The 27,476-nt window shown below is 49.3% G+C and overlaps 1 protein-coding gene across 1 annotated transcript in view; it reads right to left on the reverse strand.

The window, feature by feature from the left end:
- Positions 1 to 27,476, reverse strand: part of LOC110517356 (angiopoietin-related protein 7) — a 38,283-nt gene that overhangs the window by 8,493 nt on the left and 2,314 nt on the right. Inside the window, exons 2-3 of the mRNA XM_036962285.1 lie at positions 22,117 to 22,946; positions 1,131 to 1,365 (exon numbers count right to left, since the gene is read on the reverse strand). Of these exons, the coding sequence (XP_036818180.1) occupies positions 1,131 to 1,365; positions 22,117 to 22,662 (781 nt within the window). The 5' untranslated portion in view covers positions 22,663 to 22,946. The remainder of the gene's footprint in view (positions 1 to 1,130; positions 1,366 to 22,116; positions 22,947 to 27,476) is intronic.

Genomic DNA, 27,476 nt, shown 5'->3' on the forward strand with positions numbered 1-27,476 from the left:
TCCTAAATGTTTAATATCAATAATATTTATGATTATTTATTTGAATTGCGCGCCCTCCAGTTTCAACTGAAGTTGTCCCGCTAGCAGGACGCCTAGCCTTAAGAAGCTGTTTAACAGATTGGGATTTTCCTTCCATTGACAATTTTCAGATTTTGGGATATTTTGCAACTATAACTTCTATACTGTCATAAATTTTACAAAATCGGCAATATGGTTGCGATGCCCCAAAACTGTCTTCGTGGGCAAATGCCGCATTGACGGAGCAGCCAGTATGGCAGTAGACACGTTCAATGAGGGAGCCACAGCTACAACAAATGTGATGAACAAAAATGGTGGCTTGACAGCACTTTGGTGACACTGGAGCCATCAGAGAGGAGTTGTGAGAGCTGCTTCATTGGAGTTTACCAAGCATAGGCCCAGGTCCCATGGCACAGTCAACAAAGTAAAGTGTCACCAGCAACAACTCAAACAGGGCCTTACATATGGGGCAGGCATAGCTAATTCATGTTCTGCACATTTCAACAGCCATACAAAAGTGATATGAGAATTTGCCCAAAACTGCATATTTGCCCAACAGACCAGTATTCCAAGCGTATGCTATAATGCTTGAAGCAAATGTACTAAACGTGCTAATGTATTGGTAAAAGGTATATATTTGATGTTTATTTGTCAGTTCTGAAGTGCTATATGAATAAGAGTTTAATTAACGTGACATAAATGGTCGTATTTATGGAAAATTGCATTTTCTCAAAATTACATGTTCCGGGTACGCCAATTCATGTTTCTCAGTCTTCAAAGGATTCCCATTATTCTACACACATGGTTCTTAGGTCTTATAGTCACACTTTTACAGAGGCTTTTGTTTTATATCTTGTGTCCTTTTATGTGTAAATATATGCAAAATATGCATAAAATAATTCCATGAAAATTACCATATTTTGTTAAACTGATGTGTAAAATTCTGACCATTGAGTGTATTATCACAATAATAAAAACATTCTGTCTTGAAGCAATGTGTCAAAAAACAGATGATCCTAATATGCAAATATGCCTCATTTGCATATTGTAATACAATATATTATTGTATTTGTGTATACTTTCAACTGGTGTGTGTGTGCCTCTGTGTGCACCTGGGTGAAGGGCCTCCTGGGCGCTGAGCAGAGGACTGGTCCTGACGATGTTGATCATGCAGCCGGGGTTGCGTTTAACTCGTTCCACCGTCATGGTTAGGTTCCGGACCTGAGTCTGCAGATCAAACAGGATGGAACTATGGGTGTGCAACAGGCTGTCAGCCTCAGCGTACTGTAGCTCCAACACTCTGAAACGCTCCTCTAAAGACTCGTTCATGTTGTTCCTCTCCTCACCCTAAGAGAGAGAGAGAGAGAGGGGGAGAGAGAAGTGGAGGGAGGGAGATTGGAAGAGAGGAGTGTGGAAGAGACAGAGAGATAGTTATCAGTAGGTTTTTGATAAATTGGATAACACATGATTTGTTGCTTGGTAAATAAAATAACTATCTCACGATAAAAACAACATTGTTTTACTTACAACACTCAGAGTCAAAGTAGCATTTAAATAGATCAGGGAGAGAGGTAAGGAGGGAGGGAGGGGAGAGATGGTGGTGGGGTAGAGAGGGAGGGAGGGGAGAGAAGGCAGTGGGGTAGAGAGGGAGGGAGGGAGGGAGGGAGGGAGGGAGGGAGGGAGGGAGGGAGGGGAGAGAAGGCAGTGGGGTAGAGAGGGAGGGAGGGAGGTGGGGGAGAGAGGGGGAGGGAAGGAGGTAGGGTAAAGATAGAGGGAGGGAGGGTAGAGAGGGATGGAGGTGGGTTAGAGATGGAGAGGGAGGGTTGTGAACATTGTCATGTGTTGCTTAAAATGTTGTGCACGTCATGATTTTGGTCTTGGTCATGCTAGGACCGTGTCTCATATGACCACCTGCAGTGAGCAGGTCTTTAATACCTACCAGGATTGAAAGGTGTCTGCCTTGACTAAGATCACTTACAACACAGAGGAAGAGTGGGGAGGGAGGGGAAGCTACCATTGGCATAAAGAGCTGAGTTGGATTCAAGACAGAGGGGACAGTGTGTGGGGTTGAAGAAGGGGGAGGGAGAGAGAGCGGGAGTAGGTGTAATTAAGTAATTGGACTTACAGTGAGCTCCAGAAGTATTGGGACAGTGACACATGTTTGGTTGTTCTGGCTCTGTACTCCAGAACTTTGGATTGGAAATGATACAATGACTATGAGGTTAAAGTGCAAACTGCCATCTTTCATTTGAGGGAACTTTCACTGTTTAGAACTGCTTAGAAATTACAGCACTTTTTGTGGATAGTCTCCCCTATTTTATGTGACAAATTCACTTATATGTGAATTAAAGTGGTAAAAAGTTAAGCATTTCGTCCCATATATGTACAGTACCAGTCAAAGGTTTGGACAAACCTACTCATTCCATGGTTTTTCTTTATTTTTACTATTTTCTACATTGTAGAATAATTGTGAAGGCATCAAAACTATGGAATCACGTAGTAGCCAAAAAAGTGTTAAACAAATCTAAATATTTTGTATTTGAGATTCTGACAAAGGCCGTGAGGGCGATACGTGACGATTATTAAAGAGCAGTGATGATATCAAGAGCAGTGACACTAGTCAGAGCAGTGACAATAGTCAGAGCAGTGATACTAGTCAGAGCAGTGACACTATCAAGAGCAGTGACACTATCAAGAGCAGTGATACTATCAAGAGCAGTGACACTATCAAGAGCAGTGATACTATCAAGAGCAGTGATACTAGTCAGAGCAGTGATACTATCAAGAGCAGTGACACTATCAAGAGCAGTGATACTATCAAGAGCAGTGATACTAGTCAGAGCAGTGACACTAGTCAGAGCAGTGACACTATCAAGAGCAGTGACACTAGTCAGAGCAGTGACACTATCAAGAGCAGTGACACTATCAAGAGCAGTGATACTAGTCAGAGCAGTGACACTAGCCAGAGCAGTGACACTATCAAGGGCAGTGACACTAGTCAGAGCAGTGACACTAGCCAGAGCAGTGACACTAGCCAGAGCACTGACACTAGCCAGAGCAGTGACACTATCAAGAGCAGTGACACTAGTCAGAGCAGTGACACTAGCCAGAGCAGTGACACTATCAAGAGCAGACACTAGCCAGAGCAGTGACACTAGCCAGAGCAGTGACACTATCAAGAGCAGTGACACTAGTCAGAGCAGTGACACTAGCCAGAGCAGTGATACTAGTCAGAGCAGTGACACTAGCCAGAGCAGTGACACTATCAAGAGCAGTGACACTAGCCAGAGCAGTGACACTATCAAGAGCAGTGACACTAGTCAGAGCAGTGACACTAGTCAGAGCAGTGACACTATCAAGAGCAGTGACACTATCAAGAGCAGTGATACTAGCCAGAGCAGTGATACTAGCCAGAGCAGTGACACTAGCCAGAGCAGTGATACTAGCCAGAGCAGTGAAACTAGCCAGAGCAGTGACACTAGTCAGAGCAGTGACACTAGTCAGAGCAGTGAAACTATCAAGAGCAGTGACACTAGTCAGAGCAGTGATACTAGCCAGAGCAGTGAAACTATCAAGAGCAGTGACACTAGTCAGAGCAGTGATACTAGCCAGAGCAGTGGTACTAGCCAGAGCAGTGATACTAGCCAGAGCAGTGGTACTAGCCAGAGCAGTGATACTAGCCAGAGCAGTGATACTAGCCAGAGCAGTGAAACTAGCCAGAGCAGTGACACTAGTCAGAGCAGTGACACTAGTCAGAGCAGTGGTACTAGTCAGAGCAGTGAAACTATCAAGAGCAGTGACACTATCAAGAGCAGTGACACTAGTCAGAGCAGTGACACTATCAAGAGCAGTGACACTAGCCAGAGCAGTGATACTAGCCAGAGCAGTGAAACTAGCCAGAGCAGTGACACTAGTCAGAGCAGTGACACTAGTCAGAGCAGTGGTACTAGTCAGAGCAGTGAAACTATCAAGAGCAGTGACACTATCAAGAGCAGTGACACTAGTCAGAGCAGTGACACTATCAAGAGCAGTGACACTAGCCAGAGCAGTGACACTAGTCAGAGCAGTGATACTATCAAGAGCAGTGACACTAGCCAGAGCAGTGACACTATCAAGAGCAGTGACACTAGTCAGAGCAGTGATACTAGTCAGAGCAGTGATACTAGTCAGAGCAGTGGTACTAGCCAGAGCAGTGAAACTATCAAGAGCAGTGACACTAGTCAGATCAGTGATACTATCAAGAGCAGTGACACTATCAAGAGCAGTGACACTAGTCAGAGCAGTGATACTAGTCAGAGCAGTGATACTAGTCAGAGCAGTGGCACTAGTCAGATCAGTGGCACTAGTCAGATCAGTGATACTATCAAGAGCAGTGACACTAGCCAGAGCAGTGATACTATCAAGAGCAGTGACACTAGTCAGAGCAGTGATACTAGTCAGAGCAGTGATACTAGTCAGAGCAGTGATACTATCAAGAGCAGTGACACTAGTCAGAGCAGTGACACTAGTCAGAGCAGTGATACTAGTCAGAGCAGTGATACTAGTCAGAGCAGTGATACTAGTCAGAGCAGTGACACTAGTCAGAGCAGTGATACTATCAAGAGCAGTGACACTAGCCAGAGCAGTGACACTAGTCAGAGCAGTGACACTAGTCAGAGCAGTGAAACTATCAAGAGCAGTGACACTAGCCAGAGCAGTGACACTAGTCAGAGCAGTGAAACTATCAAGAGCAGTGACACTAGCCAGAGCAGTGACACTAGTCAGAGCAGTGACACTAGTCAGAGCAGTGACACTAGCCAGAGCAGTGACACTAGTCAGAGCAGTGACACTAGTCAGAGCAGTGAAACTATCAAGAGCAGTGACACTAGCCAGAGCAGTGATACTAGCCAGAGCAGTGATACTAGCCAGAGCAGTGAAACTATCAAGAGCAGTGACACTAGCCAGAGCAGTGACACTAGCCAGAGCAGTGATACTATCAAGAGCAGTGATACTAGTCAGAGCAGTGATACTATCAAGAGCAGTGATACTAGTCAGAGCAGTGATACTAGTCAGAGCAGTGATACTATCAAGAGCAGTGATACTAGTCAGAGCAGTGATACTATCAAGAGCAGTGATACTAGTCAGAGCAGTGATACTAGTCAGAGCAGTGATACTAGCCAGAGCAGTGAAACTATCAAGAGCAGTGACACTAGCCAGAGCAGTGACACTAGCCAGAGCAGTGATACTAGTCAGAGCAGTGATACTAGTCAGAGCAGTGATACTATCAAGAGCAGTAATAATATCAAGAGCAGTGATACTAGTCAGAGCAGTGATACTATCAAGAGCAGTGATACTAGTCAGAGCAGTGATACTATCAAGAGCAGTGATACTAGTCAGAGCAGTGGTACTAGCCAGAGCAGTGACACTAGCCAGAGCAGTGATACTAGCCAGAGCAGTGAAACTATCAAGAGCAGTGACACTAGCCAGAGCAGTGACACTAGCCAGAGCAGTGATACTAGTCAGAGCAGTGATACTAGTCAGAGCAGTGATACTAGTCAGAGCAGTGATACTATCAAGAGCAGTGATACTAGTCAGAGCAGTGATACTATCAAGAGCAGTGATACTAGTCAGAGCAGTGGTACTAGCCAGAGCAGTGACACTAGCCAGAGCAGTGATACTAGTAACAAGAGCAGTCTTTTTTCCTCATATTTGAGATTCTTCAAAGTAGCCACCCTTTTGCCTTGATGACAGCTTTGCACACTCTTGGCATTCTCTCAACAAACTTCATGAAGTGGAATGCGTTTCAATGAAAAGGTGTGCCTCTTAATGCATTTGAGCCAATCAGTTGTGTTGTGACAAGGTAGGGGTGGTATACAGGAGATAGCCCTATAAATGCATATTATGGCAAGAACAGCTCAAATAAGCAAAGAGAAACGACAGTCCATCATTACATGAAGGTCAGTCAATCCGGAAAATGTCAAGAACTTTTAGAGCTTCTTCAAGTGCAGTCGCAAAAACCATCAAGCGCTATGATGACAACAGTCCATCATTACTTTAAGACATTGTCAGTCAATCCTGAACATTTCAAGAACATTAAACGTTTCTTCAAGTGGCATTGCAAAAACCATCGAGCTCTATGATGAAACTGGCTCTCATGAGGACTGCTACAGGAAAGGAAGACACAGAGTTACCTCGGCTGCAGAGGATAAGTTCATTAGAGTTACCAGCCTCAGAAATTGCAGCCCAAATAAATGCTTCACAGAGTTCAAGTAACAGACACACCTCAACATCAACTTTTCAGAGGAGACTGCGTGAATCAGGCCTTCATGGTCGAATTGCTGCAAAGAAACCACTACTAAAGGACACCAATAAGAAGACAAGACTTGCTTGGGCCAAGAAACACGAGCAATGGACATTAAACCGGTGGAAATATGTCCTTTGGTCTGATGAGTGTAAATTTGAGATTTTTGTTTCCAACCGCCGTGTCTTTGTGAGACGCAGAGTAGGTGAACGGATGTTTAGTTCCCACCGTGAAGCATGGAGGAGGAGGTGTGCGGGTACTTTGCTGGTGATACTGTCTGATTTATTTAGGATTCAAGGCACACTTAACCAACATGGCTACCACTGCATTCTGGAGCCATTCGCCATTCCGTCTGGTTTGCGCTTAGTGGGACTATCATTTGTTTTCAACAGGACAAAATGACCCAACACACCTCCAGGCTGTGTAAGGGCTATTTGACCAAGAAGGAGAGTGATGGAGTGCTGCATCAGATGACCTGGCCTCCACAACCACCCACCCCAATTGAGATTGTTTGGGATGAGTTGGACAGCAGAGTAAAGGAAAAGCAGCCAATAAGTGCTCAGAAAATGTGGGAACTCCTTCAAGACTTTTGGAAAAGCATTGCAGGTGAAGCTGGTTGAGAAAATGCCAAGAGTGTGCAAAGCTGTCAGTAAGGCAAAGTGTGACTATTTTGAACAATCAACATTTTTTGATATATTTTGATTTGATTAACACTTTTTTTTGGTTACCACATGATTCCATATGTGTTACTTCATAGTTCTGATGTCTTCACTATTATTCTACAATGTAGAAAATAGTACAATTAAAGAAAACTCCTTGAATGAGCAGGTGTGTCCAAACTTTTGACTGGTACTGTATATGTATACTGTATACTGTATACTGTATATAGCACGCAATGACTACATCAAACTTGCGACTCTTCAAATTTGTTGGATGCAGTTGCTGCTCATTTAGGTTGTATTTCAGATTATTTTGTGCCCAATAGAAATTAATGATAAATAATGTATTGTGCATTTTGGAGTCACTTTTATTGTAAATAAGGATAGAACATGTTTCTAAACACGTCTACATGAATGTGGATGCAACCATGGTAACGGGTAATCTTGAATGAATCGTGAATAATGATGAAAGAGAAAGTTACAGACACAAATAACGTACCCTCAAGATATGCTAAACCTCTCACCATTACAATAACAGGGGAGGTTAGCATTCCATAGCATACCCCCAAGACATGCTAACCTCTCACCATTACAATTACAGGGGAGGTTAGCATTTCATATCATACCCCCAAGACATGCTAACCTCTCACCATTACAATTACAGGGGAGGTTAGCATTTCATATCATACCCCCAAGACATGCTAAACCTCACACCATTACAATAACAGGGGAGGTTAGCATTTCATATCATACTCCCAAGACATGCTAAACTTATCACCATTACAATAACAGGGGAGGTTAGCATTTTTAGAGGGGTCTGATATTTGTGCTTCTGTAACTTTCTCACTCATCATTATGCATGATTCATACAGGACTATCCGTAATCATGGTAGCAGTGTTTAGAAACATATCCTGTCCTTCCCTCTCAATACTTTTTCTCCCCTAAAATGTACAAAAAAGTGCTGTAATTTCTAAACTGTTCACCTGATATGGATGAAAATACCCTCAAATTGGCAACTAATTTGCGCCAGAACGCTCACCACATATCAGCTACCAGGTGGACAGGTGAGGAGTGATATGTTGTCAATTAGGAATTAGGGGACGATTAGGTGGCTAGGTTGTGAATTTAGCCAGAAAGGCAGGGTTAAAACCTCTTATGATAAGTGCCATGGGATTTTGAATGACCACAAGAGATTCAGGACACCCATTTTAACATCCCATCCAAAAGACAGCACCCTACGCAGGGCAATGTCCCCAATACTGACCTGGGACATTGGGATTTGATCTGAAAACCAGAGAAAGAGTGCCCCCTACTGGCCCTGCAACACTACTTCCAGGACCAACCCTACTTAGCTTTATAGGCAAGCCAGCAGTGGGAGAGAGAGATCAAATCAAATCACATGGTTAGCAGATGATAATGCAAGTGTAGTGAAATGCTTGTGCTTCTAGTTCCGACAGAGCAGTAATATCTAATAAGTAATCTAACAATTCCCCAACAACTACCTAATACACACACATCTAAAGGGGTGAATGAGAATATGTACATGTAAGTATACGGATGAGCGATGGCCGAGTGGCATAGGCAAGGTGCAATAGATGGTATAAAATACAGTATATACACATAATATGAGTAATGTAAGATATGTAAACATTATTAAAGGGGTATTATTTAAAGTGGCTTTGTTTAAATTGACTAGTGATCCATTTGTTAAAGTGGCTAGTGATTGGGTCTCCATGTAGGCAGCAGCCTCTCTGAGTTAGTGATGGCTGTTAGCAGTCTGATGGCCTTGAGATAGAAGCTGTTCTTCAGTCTCTCCTTCTCAGCTTTGATGCACCTGTACTGACCTCGCCTTCTGGATGGTAACGGAGTGAACAAGCAGTGGCTCGGGTGGTTGTTGTCTTTAATGATCTTTTTGCCTTCCTGTGATTTCGGGTGCTGTAGTTGTCTTGGAGGGCAGGTAGTTTGTCCCCGGTGATGCGTTGTGCAGACCGCACCACCCTCTGGAGAGCCTTACGGTTGTGGGCGGAGCAGTTGCCGTTCCAGACTGTGATACAGCCCGACAGGATGCTCTCGATTGTGGATCTGTAAAAGTTAGTCAGGGTTCTGGGTGACAAGCCAAATTTCTTCAGCCTCCTGAGGTTGAAGATGCGCTGTTGCGCCTTCTTCACCACACTGTCTGTGTGGGGGGACCATTTCAGTTTGTCGTTGATGTGTACGCTGAGGAACTTAAAACTTTACACTTTCTCCACTGCTGTCCCTTTCAATGTGGATAGGGGGGTGCTCACGCTGCTGTTTCCTGAAGTCTACGATCATCTCCTTTGTTTTGTTGACATTAGGTGACAGGTTATTTTCCTGGTACCACACTCCTAGGGCCCTCACCTCCTCCCTGTAGAATGTCTCATCATTGTTTGTAATCAAGCCCACTACTGTTGTGTCGTCTGAAAACTTGATGATTGAGTTGGAGACGTGCATGGCCATGCAGTCGTGGGTGAACAGGGAGTACAGGAGGGGTCTGAGCACGTACCAATGTGGGGCCCCAGTGTTGAGGGTCAGCGAGTTGGGGATGTTGTTTCCTACCTTCACCACCTGGGGGCGGCCCGTCAGACAGTGCAGGACCCAATTGCACAGGGCGGGGTTGAGGTCCAGGGCTTCCAGCTTGATGATGAGCTTGGAGGGTACTATGGTGTTGAATGCTGAGCTGTTGTCAATGAACAGCATTCTAGGTATTATCTAGTCCAGATAGGATAGAGCAGTGTGCAGTGGGCAGTGTGATGGCGATTGCGTCATCTGTGGACCTATTTGGGCGGTATGCAAACTGAAGTGGGTCTAGGGTGTCAGGTAGGGTGGAGGTGATATGATCCTTGACTAGTCTCTCAAAGCACTTCATGATGACAGAAGTGAGTGCTACGGGGCGGTAGTCATTTAGTTCAGTTGTCTTTGCCTTCTTGGGTACAGGAACAATGGCGACCATTTTGAACCATGTGGGGACAGCAGACTGGGTTAGGGAGCAATTGAATATGTCCCCAAACACACCAGCCAGCTGATCTGCATATGCTCTGAGGATGTGACTAGGGATGCCGTCTGGGCCAGCAGCCTTGCGAGAGTTAACACGTTTAAATATTTTACTCACGTCGGCCACGGAGAAGGAGGGGGGGGGGGGGGTGGGGTGCAGTTCTTGCGTGATTTCCTGTAGACCCTGTCATATACGTCTCTTGTCTGAGCCGTTGAATTGTGATTCCACTTTGTCCCTGTACCGGCATTTCGCTTGTTTGATTGCCTTGCGGAGAGAAGAACTACACTGTCTAAATTCAGTATTTCCAGACCTCTTTCCATGGTTAAATGCGGTGGTTCGCGCTTTCAGTTTTGTTTGAATGCCGCCATCCATCCACGGCAAATGACACGATCCATCCAGCCAACATATAGGTCGATGTTATTCTCTGAGGCGGCCCGGAACATATCCCAGTCCGCGTGATCGAAACAATCTCAAAGCGTGAATTCTGATTGGTCAGACAAGAGTTGAATGGTTTAGTCACTGGTACATCCTGTTTGAGTTTCTGCCTATAAGATGGTAGGAGCAAGATGGCATCGTGGTCGGATTTTCCAAAGGGAGTGCAGGGAAGGCTTTGTATGCATCGGGGAAGTTAGAGTAGCAGTGGTCGAGTGTATTACCCCCGGGCGTAGTGCAATCAATATGCTGATAGAATTTAGGCAGTGTTGTTCTCAAATTTGCTTTGTTAAAATCCCCAGCTACAATAAATGCAGCCTCAGGATTTATGGTTTCCAGTTTACATAGAGTCCAGTGAAGTTCCTTTAGGGCCATCTAAAGGAACTGCTTGAGGGGGAATGTACACAGCTGTGACTATAACTGACGAGAATTCTCTTGGAAGGTAATATGTGAGGAATTCTAGGTCGGGTGGGCAGAAGGATTTGAGTTCCTGTATGTTGTTATGATTACACCATGAGTCGTTAATCATGAAGAAACACACCCCCGCCCTTCCTTTTCCCAGAGAGGTATTTATCTCTGTCGGTGCGATCCATGGAGAAGCCCGGTGGCTGAACTGAGAATGAGCTGAGAAAGAGAATGAATGAGGCCAACACCTCATTTGGCTGCCTTTCCTTCCAGTTCTCTGCTGCCAGTGACTGGAACAAATTGCAAAAATCGCTGAAGTTGGAGACTTTTATTTCCCTCACCAACTTTAAACATCAACTATCTGAGCAGCTAACCGATCGCTGCAGCTGTACATAGTCTATCTGTAAATACCCCCCCCCTCCCCCCATCTACCTACCTCATCCCCATACTGTTTTTATTTATTTACTTTTCTGCTCTTTTCCACACCAGTATCTCTACTTGCACATCATCATCTGCTCATTTATCACTCCAGTGTTAATCTGCTAAATTGTAATCATTCACTCCTATGGCCTATTTATTGCCTACACCCTCATGCCTTTTGCACACACTGTATATCGACTTTCTTTTTTCTACTGTGTCATTGACTTGTTTATTGTGTTATTGGCTTGTTTATTTTATTGTTTACTCCATGTGTAACTCTGTGTTGTTGTCTATGTCACACTGCTTTGCTTTATCTTGGCCAGATCGCAGTTGTAAATGAGAACTTGTTCTCAACTAGCCTACCTGGTTAAATAAAGGTGTTCTCAACTAGCCTACCTGGTTAAATAAAGGTGAAATAAATAAAAAATACCAATGTTACAATCCCTGATGTCTCTCTGGAAGGGAACCCTGTCTCGAATTCCATCTACCTTGTTGTCAAGAGACTGGACATTGGCGAGTAGTGAGTTGGCGTGTAGTATACTCTGGAATGGTGAGCGATCTGCCCGTCTACGGAGCCTGACCAGGAGGCCGCTCCATCTGCCTTCTTCTGCGGCGCCGTTGTTTTGGGTCGGCTGCTGGGATCAGATCCATTGTCCTGGGTGGTGGTCCGAACAGAGGATACGCTTCAGGAAAGTCTTATTACTGGTCGTAATGTTGGTAAGTTGACGCCGCTATTATATCCGATAGTTCTTCCCGGCTATATGTAATAAGTCTTAAGATTTACTGGGGTAACAATGCAAGAAATAATACATAATAATACATAATACAAAAACTAAATACTAGATAGTATTCAAAGCGAGGCGACCATCTCATGACAGAGAGGAAAGAGAGAGAGAGTAGAGGGAGAGAGGGAAGGAGAGACCGAGAGGAGGGAGAGAGAGAGGGAAGGAGAGACCGAGAGGAGGGAGAGAGAGAGGGAAGGAGAGACCGAGAGGAGGGAGAGAGAGAGGGAAGGAGAGAGGGAAGGAGAGACCGAGAGGAGGGAGAGAGAGAGGGAAGGAGAGAGGGAAGGAGAGACCGAGAGGAGGGAGAGAGAGAGAAGGAGAGACCGAGAGGAGGGAGAGAGAGAGGGAAGGAGAGAGGGAAGGAGAGACCGAGAGGAAAGAGAGAGAGAGGGAAGGAGAGAGGGAAGGAGAGACCGAGAGGAGGGAGAGAGAGAGGGAAGGAGAGAGGGAAGGAGAGACCGAGAGGAGGGAGAGAGAGAGGGAAGGAGAGACCGAGAGGAGGGAGAGAGAGAGGGAAGGAGAGAGGGAAGGAGAGACCGAGAGGAGGGAGAGAGAGAGGGAAGGAGAGACCGAGAGGAGGGAGAGAGAGAGGGAAGGAGAGAGGGAAGGAGAGACCGAGAGGAGGGAGAGAGAGAGGGAAGGAGAGACCGAGAGGAGGGAGAGAGAGAGGGAAGGAGAGACCGAGAGGAGGGAGAGAGAGAGGGAAGGAGAGACCGAGAGGAGGGAGAGAGAGAGGGAAGGAGAGACCGAGAGAGAGGGAGAGAGAGAGGGAAGGAGAGACCGAGAGGAGGGAGAGAGAGAGGGAAGGAGAGACCGAGAGGAGGGAGAGAGAGAGGGAAGGAGAGACCGAGAGGAGGGAGAGAGAGAGGGAAGGAGAGACCGAGAGGAGGGAGAGAGAGAGGGAAGGAGAGACCGAGAGGAGGGAGAGAGAGAGGGAAGGAGAGACCGAGAGGAGGGAGAGAGAGAGGGAAGGAGAGACCGAGAGGAGGGAGAGAGAGAGGGAAGGAGAGACCGAGAGGAGGGAGAGAGAGAGGGAAGGAGAGACCGAGAGGAGGGAGAGAGAGAGGGAAGGAGAGACCGAGAGGAGGGAGAGAGAGAGGGAAGGAGAGACCGAGAGAGAGAGGGTAAAGAGAGAGAGAGAGGGAAGGAGAGACCGAGAGGAGGGAGAGAGAGAGGGAAGGAGAGACCGAGAGAGAGGGAGAGAGAGAGGGAAGGAGAGACCGAGAGGAGGGAGAGAGAGAGGGAAGGAGAGACCGAGAGGAGGGAGAGAGAGAGGGAAGGAGAGACCGAGAGGAGGGAGAGAGAGAGGGAAGGAGAGACCGAGAGGAGGGAGAGAGAGAGGGAAGGAGAGACCGAGAGGAGGGAGAGAGAGAGGGAAGGAGAGACCGAGAGAGAGGGAGAGAGAGAGGGAAGGAGAGACCGAGAGGAGGGAGAGAGAGAGGGAAGGAGAGACCGAGAGGAGGGAGAGAGAGAGGGAAGGAGAGACCGAGAGAGAGGGGGTAAAGAGAGAGAGAGAGGAGAAAGAGTAAAGGGAGAAAGAGGAGCGAGAGAGGGTAGAGAGAGGAGAGAGAGAGAGGGTAGAGAGAGAGTGAGGGAAGGAGAGACCGAGAGGAGGGAGAGAGAGAGGGAAGGAGAGACCGAGAGAGAGGGGGTAAAGAGAGAGAGAGAGGAGAAAGAGTAAAGGGAGAAAGAGGAGCGAGAGAGGGTAGAGAGAGGAGAGAGAGAGAGGGTAGAGAGAGAGTGAGGGAAGGAAGGAGAGAGAGAGAAATAGGTTATCGTCTTTGGCCCTAGTACCCACATCCCTGTAAGAACTAAACTGTGGCTTGTCCTAGGGATAGATTCAGAAAGCTGTACCTCGGGGAAAGGTGTCTAAAAAAGTATGGAGATCGTTCCACTACCTTATATCTCCCACTGCTGATGAATGTAGCCTGCACTTCCTGCTGTACTGTATGTAGCCTGTACGTCCTGCCGTACTGTATGTAGCCCATACTTCCTGCTGCTGCTGTATGTAGCCCAAACTTCCTGCTGTACTGTTGTAGCCTGTACTTCCTGCTGCTGTAGCCTGTACTTCCTGCCGTACTGTATGTAGTCTGTACTTCCTGCTGCTGCGGTAGCCTGTACTTCCTACTGTACTGTATGTAGCCTGTACTTCCTGCTGTACTGTATGTAGCCTGTACTTCCTGCTGCTGCTGTAGCCTGTACTTCCTGCTGTACTGTATGTAGCCTGTACTTCCTGCAGTACTGTATGTAGCCTATACTTCCTGCTGCTGTAGCCTGTACTTCCTGCCATACTGTATGTAGCCTGTACTTCCTGCTCTACTGTATGTAGCCTGTACTTCCTGCTGTACTGTATGTAGCCTGTACTTCCTGCTGCTGTAGCCTGTACTTCCTGCTGTACTGTATGTAGCATGTACTTCCTGCTGCACTGTATGTAGCCTGTACTTCCTGCTGTACTGCATGTAGCATGTACTTCCTGCTGCTGCTGTATGCTGTACTTCCTGCTGTACTGTATGTAGCCTGTACTTCCTGCTGCTGCTGTAGCCTGTACTTCCTCCTGTACTGTATGTAGCCTGTACTTCCTGCTGTACTGTATGTAGCATGTACTTCCTGCTGCTGTAGCCTGTACTTCCTACTGTACTGTATGTAGCCTGTACTTCCTGCTGCTGATATAGCCTGTACTTCCTGCTGTACTGAATGTAGCATGTACTTCCTGCTGCTGTAGCCTGTACTTCCTACTGTACTGTATGTAGCCTGTACTTCCTGCTGCTGATATAGCCTGTACTTCCTGCTGTACTGAATGTAGCCTGTACTTCCTACCATACTGTATGTAGCCTGTACTTCCTGCTGCTGCTGTAGCCTGTACTTCCTGCTGTACTGAATGTAGCCTGTACTTCCTACCATACTGTATGTACCCTGTACTTCCTGCTGCTGCTGTAGCCTGTACTTCCTGCTGTACTGTATGTAGCCTGTACTTCCTGCTGCTGATATAGCCTGTACTTCCTGCTGCTGATATAGCCTGTACTTCCTGCTGCTGATATAGCCTGTACTTCCTATTGCTGATATAGCCTGTACTTCCTGCTGCTGATATAGCCTGTACTTCCTGCTGCTGATATAGCCTGTACTTCCTGCTGTACTGTATGTAGCCCGTACTTTCTGCTGCTGATATAGCCTGTACTTCCTACTGCTGATATAGCCTGTACTTCCTGCTGCTGATATAGCCTGTACTTCCTGCTGCTGATATAGCCTGTACTTCCTGCTGCTGATATAGCCTGTACTTCCTGCTGCTGATATAGCCTGTACTTCCTGCTGCTGATATAGCCTGTACTTCCTGCTGCTGATATAGCCTGTACTTCCTGCTGCTGATATAGCCTATACCTCCTGCTGTTGATATAGCCTGTACTTCCTGCTGCTGATATAGCCTATACCTCCTACTGTTGATATAGCCTGTACTTCTTGCTTTACTGTATGTAGCCTGTACTTCCTGATGTACTGTATGTAGCCTGTACTTCCTGCTGTACTGTATGTAGCCCGTACTTCCTGCTGCTGATATAGCCTGTACTTCCTGCTGTACTGTATGTAGCCCGTACTTTCTGCTGCTGATATAGCCTGTACTTCCTACTGCTGATATAGCCTGTACTTCCTGCTGCTGATATAGCCTGTACTTCCTGCTGCTGATATAGCCTGTACTTCCTGCTGCTGATATAGCCTATACCTCCTGCTGTTGATATAGCCTGTACTTCCTGCTGCTGATATAGCCTATACCTCCTGCTGTTGATATAGCCTGTACTTCCTGCTGCTGATATAGCCTATACCTCCTACTGTTGATATAGCCTGTACTTCCTGCTGTACTGTATGTAGCCTGTACTTCCTGCTGTACTGTATGTATCCTGTACTTCCTGCTGCTGATATAGCCTGTACTTCCTGCTGCTGATATAGCCTGTACTGCCTGCTGCTGATAAAGCCTGTACTTCCTGCTGCTGATATAGCCTGTACTTCCTGCTGCTGATATAGCCTGTACTTCCTGCTGCCGATATAGCCTGTACTTCCTGCTGCTGATATAGCCTGTACTTCCTGCTGTACTGTATGTAGCCTGTACTTCTTGCTGCTGATATAGCCTGTACTTCCTGCTGCTGATATAGCCTGTACTTCCTGCTGTACTGTATGTATCCTGTACTTCCTGCTGCTGATATAGCCTGTACTTCTTGCTGCTGATATAGCCTGTACTTCCTGCTGCTGATAAAGCCTGTACTTCCTGCTGCTGATATAGCCTGTACTGCCTGCTGCTGATAAAGCCTGTACTTCCTGCTGCTGATATAGCCTGTACTTCCTGCTGCTGATATAGCCTGTACTTCCTGCTGCTGATAAAGCCTGTACTTCCTGCTGCTGATATAGCCTGTACTTCCTGCTGCTGATATAGCCTGTACTTCCTGCTGCTGATATAGCCTATACCTCCTGCTGTTGATATAGCCTGTACTTCCTGCTGCTGATATAGCCTGTACCTCCTGCTGCTGATATAGCCTATACCTCCTGCTGTTGATATAGCCTGTACTTCCTGCTGCTGATATAGCCTATACCTCCTACTGTTGATATAGCCTGTACTTCCTGCTGTACTGTATGTAGCCTGTACTTCCTGCTGTACTGTATGTATCCTGTACTTCCTGCTGCTGATATAGCCTGTACTTCCTGCTGCTGATATAGCCTGTACTGCCTGCTGCTGATAAAGCCTGTACTTCCTGCTGCTGATATAGCCTGTACTTCCTGCTGCTGATATAGCCTGTACTTCCTGCTGCTGATATAGCCTGTACTTCCTGCTGTACTGTATGTAGCCTGTACTTCCTGTAAGCACCAAACCCAGTTGCCAAATACAGCCAGGGGGAGTATGGAGGAGTGAAACCCCAGGGAGGGGCACTCTGACAGGGGTAGAGAGGCACGTGGGACTGGGGCAGAACGTGGGACTGGGGCAGGATGCTGTCTAATCCTTTTAGCGTGCAAGGTTAAGGAGGACTTATCACCTGGAGAAATAGGGAGAGAGCGAAAGATATCAGGATGGTTAGGGAAGTGGGGGATGGGGAGAAAGAAAAGGTAAGGGGGGGTCAGCGCAGGGGAGGGATAGGGTCAGTGGGGTAGGGACAGTGGGGTAGGGACAGTGGGGTAGGGACAGTGGGGTAGGGACAGTGAGGTAGGTACAATGAGGTAGGTACAGTGGGGTAGGGACAGTGAGGTAGGGACAGTGGGGTAGGGACAGTGAGGTAGGGACAGTGGGGTAGGGACAGTGAGGTAGGGACAGTGGGGTAGGGATAGTAGGGACAGTGGGGTAGGGACAGTGGGGTAGGGACAGTGGGGTAGGGACAGTGGGGTAGGGACAGTGAGGTAGGGACAGTGAGGTAGGGACAGTGGGGTAGGGACAGTGAGGCAGGGACAGTGAGGCAGGGACAGTGGGGTAGGGACAGTGAGGTAGGTACAGTGGGGTAGGGACAGTGAGGTAGGGACAGTGGGGTAGGGACAGTGAGGTAGGGACAGTGGGGTAGGGACAGTGAGGTAGGGTCAATGAGGTAGGGTCAGTGAGGTAGGGTCAGTGAGGTAGGGAAAGTAGGGGCAGTGGGGTAGGGACAGTGGGGTAGGGACAGTGAGGCAGGGACAGTGAGGCAGGGACAGTGCGGTAGGGACAGTAAGGCAGTGACAGTGGGGTAGGAACAGTGAGGTAGGGACAGTGGGGTAGGGGCAGTGAGTTAGGCACAGTGAGGTAGGGACAGTGAGGTAGGTACAGTGGGGTAGGGACAGTGAGGTAGGGACAGTGGGGTAGGGACAGTGAGGTAAGGACAGTGAGGTAGGGACAGTGAGGTAGGGACAGTGAGGTAGGGACAGTGGGGTAGGGACAGTGAGGTAGGGACAGTGGGGTAGGGACAGTGGGGTAGGGTTAGTAGGGACAGTGAGGTAGGGACAGTGCAGTAGGAACAGTGAGGTAGGGACATTGAGGAAGGCACAGTGAGGTAGGGACAGTGAGGTAGGGACAGTGGGGTAGGGACAGTGGGGTAGGGATAGTAGGGACAGTGAGGTAGGGACAGTGCGGTAGGGACAGTGAGGTAGGGACATTGAGGCAGGGACAGTGAGGTAGGGACAGTGAGGTAGGGACAGTGAGGTAGGGACAGTTGGGTAGGGACAGTGAGGTAGGGACAGTGAGGTAGGGACAGTGGGGTAGGGACAGTGGGGTAGGGATAGTAGGGACAGTGGGGTAGGGACAGTGGGGTAGGGACAGTGAGGTAGGGACAGTGGGGTAGGGACAGTGGGGTAGGGACAGTGGGGTAGGGACATTGAGGTAGGTACAGTGGGGTAGGGACAGTGAGGTAGGGATAGTGTGGTAGGGACAGTGAGGTAGGGACAGTGAGGTAGGGACAGTGAGGTAGGGACAGTGGGGTAGGGACAGTGAGGTAGGGACAGTGGGGTAGGGACAGTGGGGTAGGGTTAGTAGGGACAGTGAGGTAGGGACAGTGCAGTAGGAACAGTGAGGTAGGGACAGTGAGGAAGGCACAGTGAGGTAGGGACAGTGAGGTAGGGACAGTGGGGTAGGGACAGTGGGGTAGGGATAGTAGGGACAGTGAGGTAGGGACAGTGCGGTAGGGACAGTGAGGTAGGGACATTGAGGCAGGGACAGTGAGGTAGGGACAGTGAGGTAGGGACAGTGAGGTAGGGACAGTTGGGTAGGGACAGTGAGGTAGGGACAGTGAGGTAGGGACAGTGGGGTAGGGACAGTGGGGTAGGGATAGTAGGGACAGTGGGGTAGGGACAGTGGGGTAGGGACAGTGAGGTAGGGACAGTGGGGTAGGGACAGTGGGGTAGGGACAGTGGGGTAGGGACATTGAGGTAGGGACAGTGAGGTAGGTACAGTGGGGTAGGGACAGTGAGGTAGGGATAGTGTGGTAGGGACAGTGAGGTAGGGACAGTGAGGTAGGGACAGTGAGGTAAGGACAGTGGGGTAGGGATAGTAGGGACAGTGAGGTAGGGACAGTGGGGTAGGGACAGTGAGGTAGGGACAGTGGGGTAGGGCCAGTGAAGTAGGGACAGTTCGGTAGGGACAGTGAGGTACAGTGGGGTAGGGACAGTGAGGCAAGGACAGTGAGGCAGGGACAGTGGGGTAGGGACAGTGAGGTAGGGGCAGTGTGGTAGGGACAGTGGGGTAGGGACAGTGAGGCAGGGACAGTGAGGCAGGGACAGTGAGGCAGGGACAGTGCGGTAGGGACAGTAAGGCAGTGACAGTGAGGTAGGGACAGTGAGGTAGGGACAGTGAGGTAGGGACAGTGGGGTAGGGGCAGTGAGTTAGGGACAGTGAGGTAGGGACAGTGAGGTAGGTACAGTGGGGTAGGGACAGTGAGGTAGGGACTGTGGGGTAGGGACAGTGAGGTAAGGACAGTGAGGTAGGGACAGTGAGGTAGGGACAGTGAGGTAGGGATAGTGAGGAAGGTACAGTGGGGTAGGGACAGTGAGGTAGGGACAGTGGGGTAGGGATAGTAAGGACAGTGAGGTAGGGACAGTGCAGTAGGGACAGTGAGGTAGGGACATTGAGGTAGGGACAGTGGGGTAGGGACAGTGAGGTAGGGACAGTGAGGTAGGGACAGTGAGGTAGGGACAGTGGGGTAGGGACAGTGGGGTAGGGACAGTGAGGTAGGGACAGTGGGGTAGGGTCAGTGGGGTAGGGTCAGTGAGGTAGGGACAGTGAGGGTAGGCATAGTAGGGACAGTGGGGTAGGGACAGTGGGGTAGGGACAGTGAGGTAGGGACAGTGAGGTAGGGACAGTGGGGTAGGGACAGTGGGGTAGGGACAGTGAGGTAGGGACAGTGGGGTAGGGTCAGTGGGGTAGGGTCAGTGGGGTAGGGACAGTGGGGTAGGGACAGTGAGGTAGGGACAGTGGGGTAGGGTCAGTGGGGTAGGGTCAGTGGGGTAGGGACAGTGGGGTAGGCATAGTAGGGACAGTGGGGTAGGGACAGTGGGGTAGGGACAGTGAGGTAGGGACAGTGAGGTAGGGACAGTGGGGTAGGGACAGTGGGGTAGGGACAGTGAGGTAGGGACAGTGGGGTAGGGTCAGTGGGGTAGGGTCAGTGAGGTAGGGACAGTGAGGTAGGGACAGTGAGGTAGGGTCAGTGAGGTAGGGACAGTGGGGTAGGGACAGTGGGGGCAGTGGGGTAGGGACAGGGGGGTAGGGACAGTGAGGCAGGGACAGTGAGGCAGGGAAAGTGAGGTAGGGACAGTGGGGTAGGGACAGTGGGGTAGGGACAGTGAGGCAGGGACAGTGAGGCAGGGACAGTGAGGCAGGGACAGTGAGGCAGGGATAGTGGGGTAGGGACAGTGAGGTAGGGACAGTGAGGTAGGGACAGTAAGGCAGTGACAGTGGGGTAGGGACAGTGAGGTAGGCAAAGTAAGGCAGGGACAGTGAGGTAGGGACAGTGGGGTAGGGACAGTGAGGCAGGGACAGTGAGGTAGGGACAGTGAGGTAGGGAGAGTGAGGCAGGGACTGTGAGGCAGGGACAGTGAGGCAGGGACAGTGAGGCAGGGACAGTGAGGCAGGGACAGTGAGGCAGGGACAGTGAGGTAGGGACAGTGAGGTAGTGACAGTGAGGCAGTGACAGTGAGGCAGTGACAGTGGGGTAGGGACAGTGGGGTAGGGAAAGTAAGGCAGGGACAGTGAGGTAGGGACAGTGAGGTAGGGACAGTGGGGTAGGGACAGTAAGGCAGTGACAGGGGTAGGGACAGTGAGGTAGGGACAGTGGGGTAGGGACAGTGGGGTAGGGACAGTGGGGTAGGGACAGTGGGGTAGGGACAGTGGGGTAGGGGCAGTGAGGCAGGGACAGTGAGGTAGGGACAGTGAGATAGGGAGAGTGAGGCAGGGACTGTGAGGCAGGGACAGTGAGGCAGGGACAGTGAGGCAGGGACAGTGAGGCAGGGACAGTGGGGTAGGGACAGTGAGGTAGGGACAGTGAGGTAGGGACAGTAAGGCAGTGACAGTGAGGCAGTGACAGTGGGGTAGGGACAGTGGGGTAGGGAAAGTAAGGCAGGGACAGTGAGGTAGGGACAGTGAGGTAGGGACAGTGAGGTAGGGACAGTGGGGTAGGGACAGTAAGGCAGTGACAGGGGTAGGGACAGTGAGGTAGGGACAGTGGGGTAGGGACAGTGGGGTAGGGACAGTGGGGTAGGGACAGTGAGGTAGGGACAGTGGGGTAGGGACAGTGGGGTAGGGACAGTGAGGTAGGGACAGTGGGGTAGGGACAGTGAGGTAGGGACAGTGGGGTAGGGACAGTGGGGTAGGGACAGTGGGGTAGGGATAGTAGGGACAGTGGGGTAGGGACAGTGAGGTAGGGACAGTGGGGTAGGGACAGTAAGGCAGTGACAGGGGTAGGGACAGTGAGGTAGGGACAGTGGGGTAGGGACAGTGGGGTAGGGACAGTGTGGTAAGGACAGTGAGGTAGGGACAGTGGGGTAGGGACAGTGGGGTAGGGACAGTGTGGTAAGGACAGTGAGGTAGGGACAGTGGGGTAGGGACAGTGGGGTAGGGACAGTGGGGTAGGGACAGTGGGGCAGGGACAGTGGGGTAGGTACAGTGAGGTAGGGACAGTGGGGTAGGGACAGTGGGGTAGGGACAGTGGGGTAGGGACAGTGGGGTAGGGACAGTGGGGTAGGGACAGTGAGGTAGGGACAGTGGGGTAGGGTGAGGTACATTTACTTTCTGATAGCTTGCAGGAGTACCATGAATTCTCATTTGTACACAAATAATCAATGGTCATGAACAAGCTACTATGTTTCATGCCTGGTGTGACTTCACATTGACCAACTTGTGGATCCAGAGCTCTATGCACTCCAGAGCTACAGTATGCAGTCCTAGAACTCTGACTCCCCTGTAGTTCTAGAACTCTGACTCCCCTGTAGTTCTAGAACGCTGACTCCCCTGTAGTTCTAGAACTCTAACTGTGACTGACCTGTAGCTCCAGAACTCTTGATGTGTTTAATGTAGCTGTGACTGACCTGTAGCTCCAGAACTCTTGATGTGTTTAATGTAGCTGTGACTGACCTGTAGCTCCAGAACTCTCGATGTGTTTCATGTAACTGTGACTGACCTGTAGCTCCAGGACCTTGATTCGGTGCCTGTGACTACGGAGTTCCTCCTGTAGCTGGGAGATGGTCTCCTGGAGGTCCTGCAGCTGCTGTTTCCTCTCCTGGTTCTCCTGTAGCCAGTAGGACACTTCGTCAGTGCAGCGAAACATGTCTGGGCAGCGCTGGTGTTGGAGCTGAGGCAGCGTGGCTGTGACTCGACACTGACCGTTGGGCAACACCTCGTTGCTGTACTCCCCACACTGCATCAGACCGCTGCTGATACGATGGCTGTCTGGGTGTTCGTGTACGTCCGGATGGGAGTTTGGGTGTGAGTCTGGGTTTGTGTCCGGATGTTGATCATATGTGTCCGTCTGTGTTTCCGGAAGGAATTCTTTTGGAGGCACGTCTATACCGGAGTCTGATTGGGTGTCTCTGTGTCCACCTGTGTTGCTGTCATCAGCTCTGTCTTGGTGTGTATCTGTGTATGTGTAGTCTCCAGTCACCAGGGCAACGGTCCATAGAGCCAGTAAGGCAGCAGTCAGCAGGAGAGGTGGTCTCATCCTGACCATCCAAACCAGGTCCAGAAAGACCCTCTCAGACCAGCTCCAGCATGGGGGCTACACCTAAACTTGGCTCCAAATTAGACCAACTTAGACGAGGTCTTCACTCAGGCCAGGTCCAGTTGCAACCAGAGCCATCCAGGCTAGCTGTGGTCCCATGCAGTCCAGCTGTGCTTGGCTCTTATTCCCTCCAGACAGGGAGACCAGCAGGGACTTGGAGTGCAGCGGGACAGGAACTGCCTCCATTCACCGGAGACCCTCCTCTCCTCATGACAGCATCCTCACTGGCCTCACTGAGGACACACACACACACACAGTTAAACACACATTCTGACTGAGGATACACACACACACACACACACACACTCTGACTGAGGACATACACACACACATACACACACACACACACACACACAGTTAAACACACACTTTGACTGAGGACACACACACACACACAGTTAAACACACACACACACTTTGACTGAGGACACACACACACACACACACACACACACACACACACACACACACACACACACACACACACACACACACACACAGCAGAGAACAAGAGACATTCATTTAAGTTGAGATGAACATCCTCACCCTCTCTCCTGTCCACAGCCCATCCTCCCCACCTCTCTCCTGTCCACAGCCCATCCTCCCCCCCTCTCTCCTGTCCACAGCCCATCCTCCCCCTCTCTCCTGTCCACAGCCCATCCTCCCCCTCTCTCCTGTCCACAGTGTGCTTAGGTTCGTTGTGCTGTTGGAAGGTTAACCTTCGCCCCAGTCTGAGGTCCTGAGTGCTCTGGAGCAGGTTTTCATCAAGGATCTCTCTATACTTCGCTCTGTTCATCTTTCCCTCGATTCGGACTAGTCTCCCAGTCCCTTGACGCTTGGCATTTAGGCCAAAGAGTTCAATCTAGGTAGGTATTTCTGTTTTTATTTTTTTAGACATTTTTCTTTGTCATTATGGGGTATTGTGATGTCATTATGGGGTATTGTGATGTCATTATGGGGTATTGTGTGTAGATTGATGAGGGGGAAAAAACGATTTATTCCACGAAATGTGGAAAAAGTCAAAGAGGTCTGAAAACTTTTTGCCCTGTAGATGTGTGTCACCGGAAGCTTCCTCTCTGAGACGGGAATCCCATTATGGACTCACCACTAGGCAGATCAGCAGGTTACGACCCCACAGCCTATATACAACTACTTCCTGGACCTACCCTTTATTCAGCATTACTCTCCCCCCCTCTCTCTCCTCTTTCTGTCTTCTCCCCCTCTCTCTCTCCTCTTTCTGTCTTCTCCCCCCTCTCTCTCTCCTCTTTCTGTCTTCTCCCCCCTCTCTCTCTCCTCTTTCTGTCTTCTCCCCCCTCGCTCTCTCTCCTCTTTCTCTCTATTCTCCCCTCTCTCTCTATCATCTTTCTGTCTTCTCCCCCTCTCTCTATCCTCTTTCTGTCTTCTCCCCCTTCTCTCTCTCCTCTTTCTGTCTTCATCCCCCTCTCTCTCTCCTCTTTCTCTCTATTCTCCCCTCTCTCTCTATCATCTTTCTGTCTTCTCCCCCTCTCTCTATCCTCTTTCTGTCTTCTCCCCCCTCTCTCTCTCCTCTTTCTGTCTTCTCCCCCCTCTCTCTCTCCTCTTTCTGTCTTCTCCCCCTCTCTCTCTCCTCTTTCTCTCTATTCTCCCCCTCTCTCTATCATCTTTCTGTCTTCTCCCCCTCTCTCTATCCTCTTTCTGTCTTCTCCCCCTCTCTCTCTCTTCTTTCTCTCTTCTCCCCCCTCTCTCTCTCCTCTTTCTGTCTTCTCCCCCTCTCTCTCTCTCCTCTTTCTGTCTTCTCCCCCCTCTCTCTCTCCTCTTTCTGTCTTCTCCCCCCTCTCTCTCTCCTCTTTCTGTCTTCCCCCCCCTCTCTCTCTCCTCTTTCTCTCTATTCTCCCCTCTCTCTCTATCATCTTTATGTCTTCTCCCCCTCTCTCTATCCTCTTTCTGTCTTCTCCCCCCTCTCTCTCTCCTCTTTCTGTCTTCTGCTCTCTCTCCTCTTTCTGTCTTCTCCCCCCGCTCTCTCTCCTCTTTCTGTCTTCTCCCCCCTCTCTCTCTCTCCTCTTTCTCTCTATTCTCCCCTCTCTCTCTATCATCTCTCTGTCTTCTCCCCCTCTCTCTATCCTCTTTCTGTCTTCTCCCCCCTTTCTCTCTCCTCTTTCTGTCTTCTCCCCCCTCTCTCTCTCTCCTCTTTCTCTCTATTCTCCCCTCTCTCTCTATCATATTTCTGTCTTCTCCCCCTCTCTCTATCCTCTTTCTGTCTTCTCCCCCCTCTCTCTCTCCTCTTTCTGTCTTCTCCTCTCTCTCCTCTTTCTGTCTTCTCCCCCCTCTCTCTCTCCTCTTTCTGTCTTCTCCCCCCTCTCTCTCTCTCCTCTTTCTCTCTATTCTCCCCTCTCTCTCTATCATCTTTCTGTCTTCTCCCCCTCTCTCTATCCTCTTTCTGTCTTCTCCCCCCTCTCTCTCTCCTCTTTCTGTCTTCTCCTCTCTCTCCTCTTTCTGTCTTCTCCCCCTCTCTCTCTCCTCTTTCTGTCTTCTCCCCCCTCTCTCTCTCTCCTCTTTCTGTCTTCTCCCCCCTCTCTCTCTCTCCTCTTTCTCTCTATTCTCCCCTCTCTATATCATCTTTCTGTCTTCTCCCCCTCTCTCTATCCTCTTTCTGTCTTCTCCCCCTCTCTCTCTCCTCTTTCTGTCTTCTCCCCCCACTCTCTCTCTCCTCTTTCTCTCTATTCTCCCCTCTCTCTCTATCATCTTTCTGTCTTCTCCCCCTCTCTCTATCCTCTTTCTGTCTTCTCCCCCTCTCTCTCTCCTCTTTCTCTCTATTCTCCCCCCTCTCTCTCTCCTCTTTCTCTCTATTCTCCCCCTCTCTCTTCTCCCCCCTCTCTCTCTCCTCTTTCTGTCTTCTCCCCCCTCTCTCTCTATTCTCCCCCTCTCTCTCTTCTCTTTCTGTCTTCTCCCCCTCTCTCTCTCCTCTTTGTCTTCTCCCCCCTCTCTCTCTCTCCTCTTTCTGTCTTCTCCCCCCTCTCTCTCTCCTCTTTCTGTCTTCTCCCCCCTCTCTCTCTCCTCTTTCTCTGTCTTCTCCTTCTTTAATTTCCTTTCTATCTCTCTTTCTTTCTCCTTCTCTTCTTCTCTTCCCCTCTTTCCATTTCCTCTCCCTTCGTGTCATTCCTTCTCTCCATCTCACTTCCTCTCCCTCTGTATCCCATCGGTATTCCTTCACCGTTCCTACAGATCATTAAACCTGCATCTCCATAATGCGGTCGGACCACCGCAGACCTAATCGCTCCTACGACCTCTCTAGACCTTTCAGAGACCATAATTGGTGGTTAAGATGAGATCCTGACTAAGGTTTAACCCTCTGCGTCTTGAAATGGCCTACACTACACTCGGCCTCTCAATATACAGTGTATATATATATATATATATTAAGATGCACTGTATATACAAAAGTATGTGGACATCCCTTCAAATGAGTGGATTTGGCTTTTTTAGCCACACCTGTTGCTGACGGGTGTATAAAATCGCTCACCCAGCCATGCAATCTCCATAGACAAACATTGTCAGTAGAATGGCCTTATTGAAAAGCTCAGTGACTTTCAACGTGGCATCGTAAAGGGATGCCACCTTATCAACAAGTCAGTTTGTCATATTTCTGCTCTGCTAGAGCTGCGCCGGTCAAGTGCTGTTATTGTGAAGTGGAAACTTCTAGGAGCAACAACAGCTCAGCCGTAAAGTGGTAGGCCACACAAGCTCACAAAACAGAACCGCAGAGTGCTGAAGTGCGTAGCGCGTAAAAATTATCGGTCCTAGGTTGCAACACTCACTACCGAGTTGCCAGCTGCCTCTGGAAGCAACTTCGGCACAATAAATGTTAGTCGGGAGCTTCATGAAATGGGTTTCCGTGACCGAGCAGCCGCACACGAGTCTAAGATCACCATGCGCCATGCCTAGCGTCGGCTGGAGTGGGGTAAAGCTCGCCGCCATTGGACTCTGGAGCAGTTGAGTTGCGTTCTCTGGAGTGATGAATCACACTTCACCATCTGGCAGTCAGACGGACGAATTTGGTTTGGCTGATGCCAGGACAACGCTACCTGCCCCAATGCATAGTCCCAACTGTAAAGTTTGGTGGAGGAGGAATAATGGAATGGGGCTGTTTTTCATGGTACGGGCTAGGCCCCTTAGTTACAGTGAAGGGAACTCTTCACACTACGGCATAAGACATTCTAGACAATTCTGTACTTCCAACTTTGGGGAAGGCCCTTTCCTCTTTCAGCATGACAATACCCCCGTGCACAAAGCGAGGTCCATACAGAAATGGTTTGTTGAGATCGGTGTGGGAGAACTTGACTGGCCTGCACAGAGCCCTGACCTCAACCCCATCGAACAACTTTGGGACGAATTGGAATGTCGACTGTGAGCCAGGACTAATCGCCCAACATCAGTGCCCGACCTCACTAATGATCTTGTGGTTGAATGGAAGCAAGTCCCCACAGCAAAGTTCCACAATCTAGTGGAATTTTTCTTCTTCTTCTTCTTCTCCCCAATAGAATGGAGGATGTTATAGCAGCAAAGGGGGGGGGACCAACTCCATATTAATGCCCATGATTTTGGAATGAGATGTTCGACGAGCAGTGTCCTCATACTTTTGGTCATGAAGTGTAAATTGTCTGTGACTTAACACACAAGTATTCAAAAGTGCTGAAGTGAAATGAATTCAAAAAATAAATAAAACATTTAAACGGAAAAGTGGTGTTTGCATATGTATTCAGCCCCTTTGATATGAAGCCCCTAAA

This window comes from Oncorhynchus mykiss, chromosome 25 (assembly GCF_013265735.2).
Source record: "Oncorhynchus mykiss isolate Arlee chromosome 25, USDA_OmykA_1.1, whole genome shotgun sequence".
Taxonomy (NCBI): domain Eukaryota; kingdom Metazoa; phylum Chordata; class Actinopteri; order Salmoniformes; family Salmonidae; genus Oncorhynchus; species Oncorhynchus mykiss.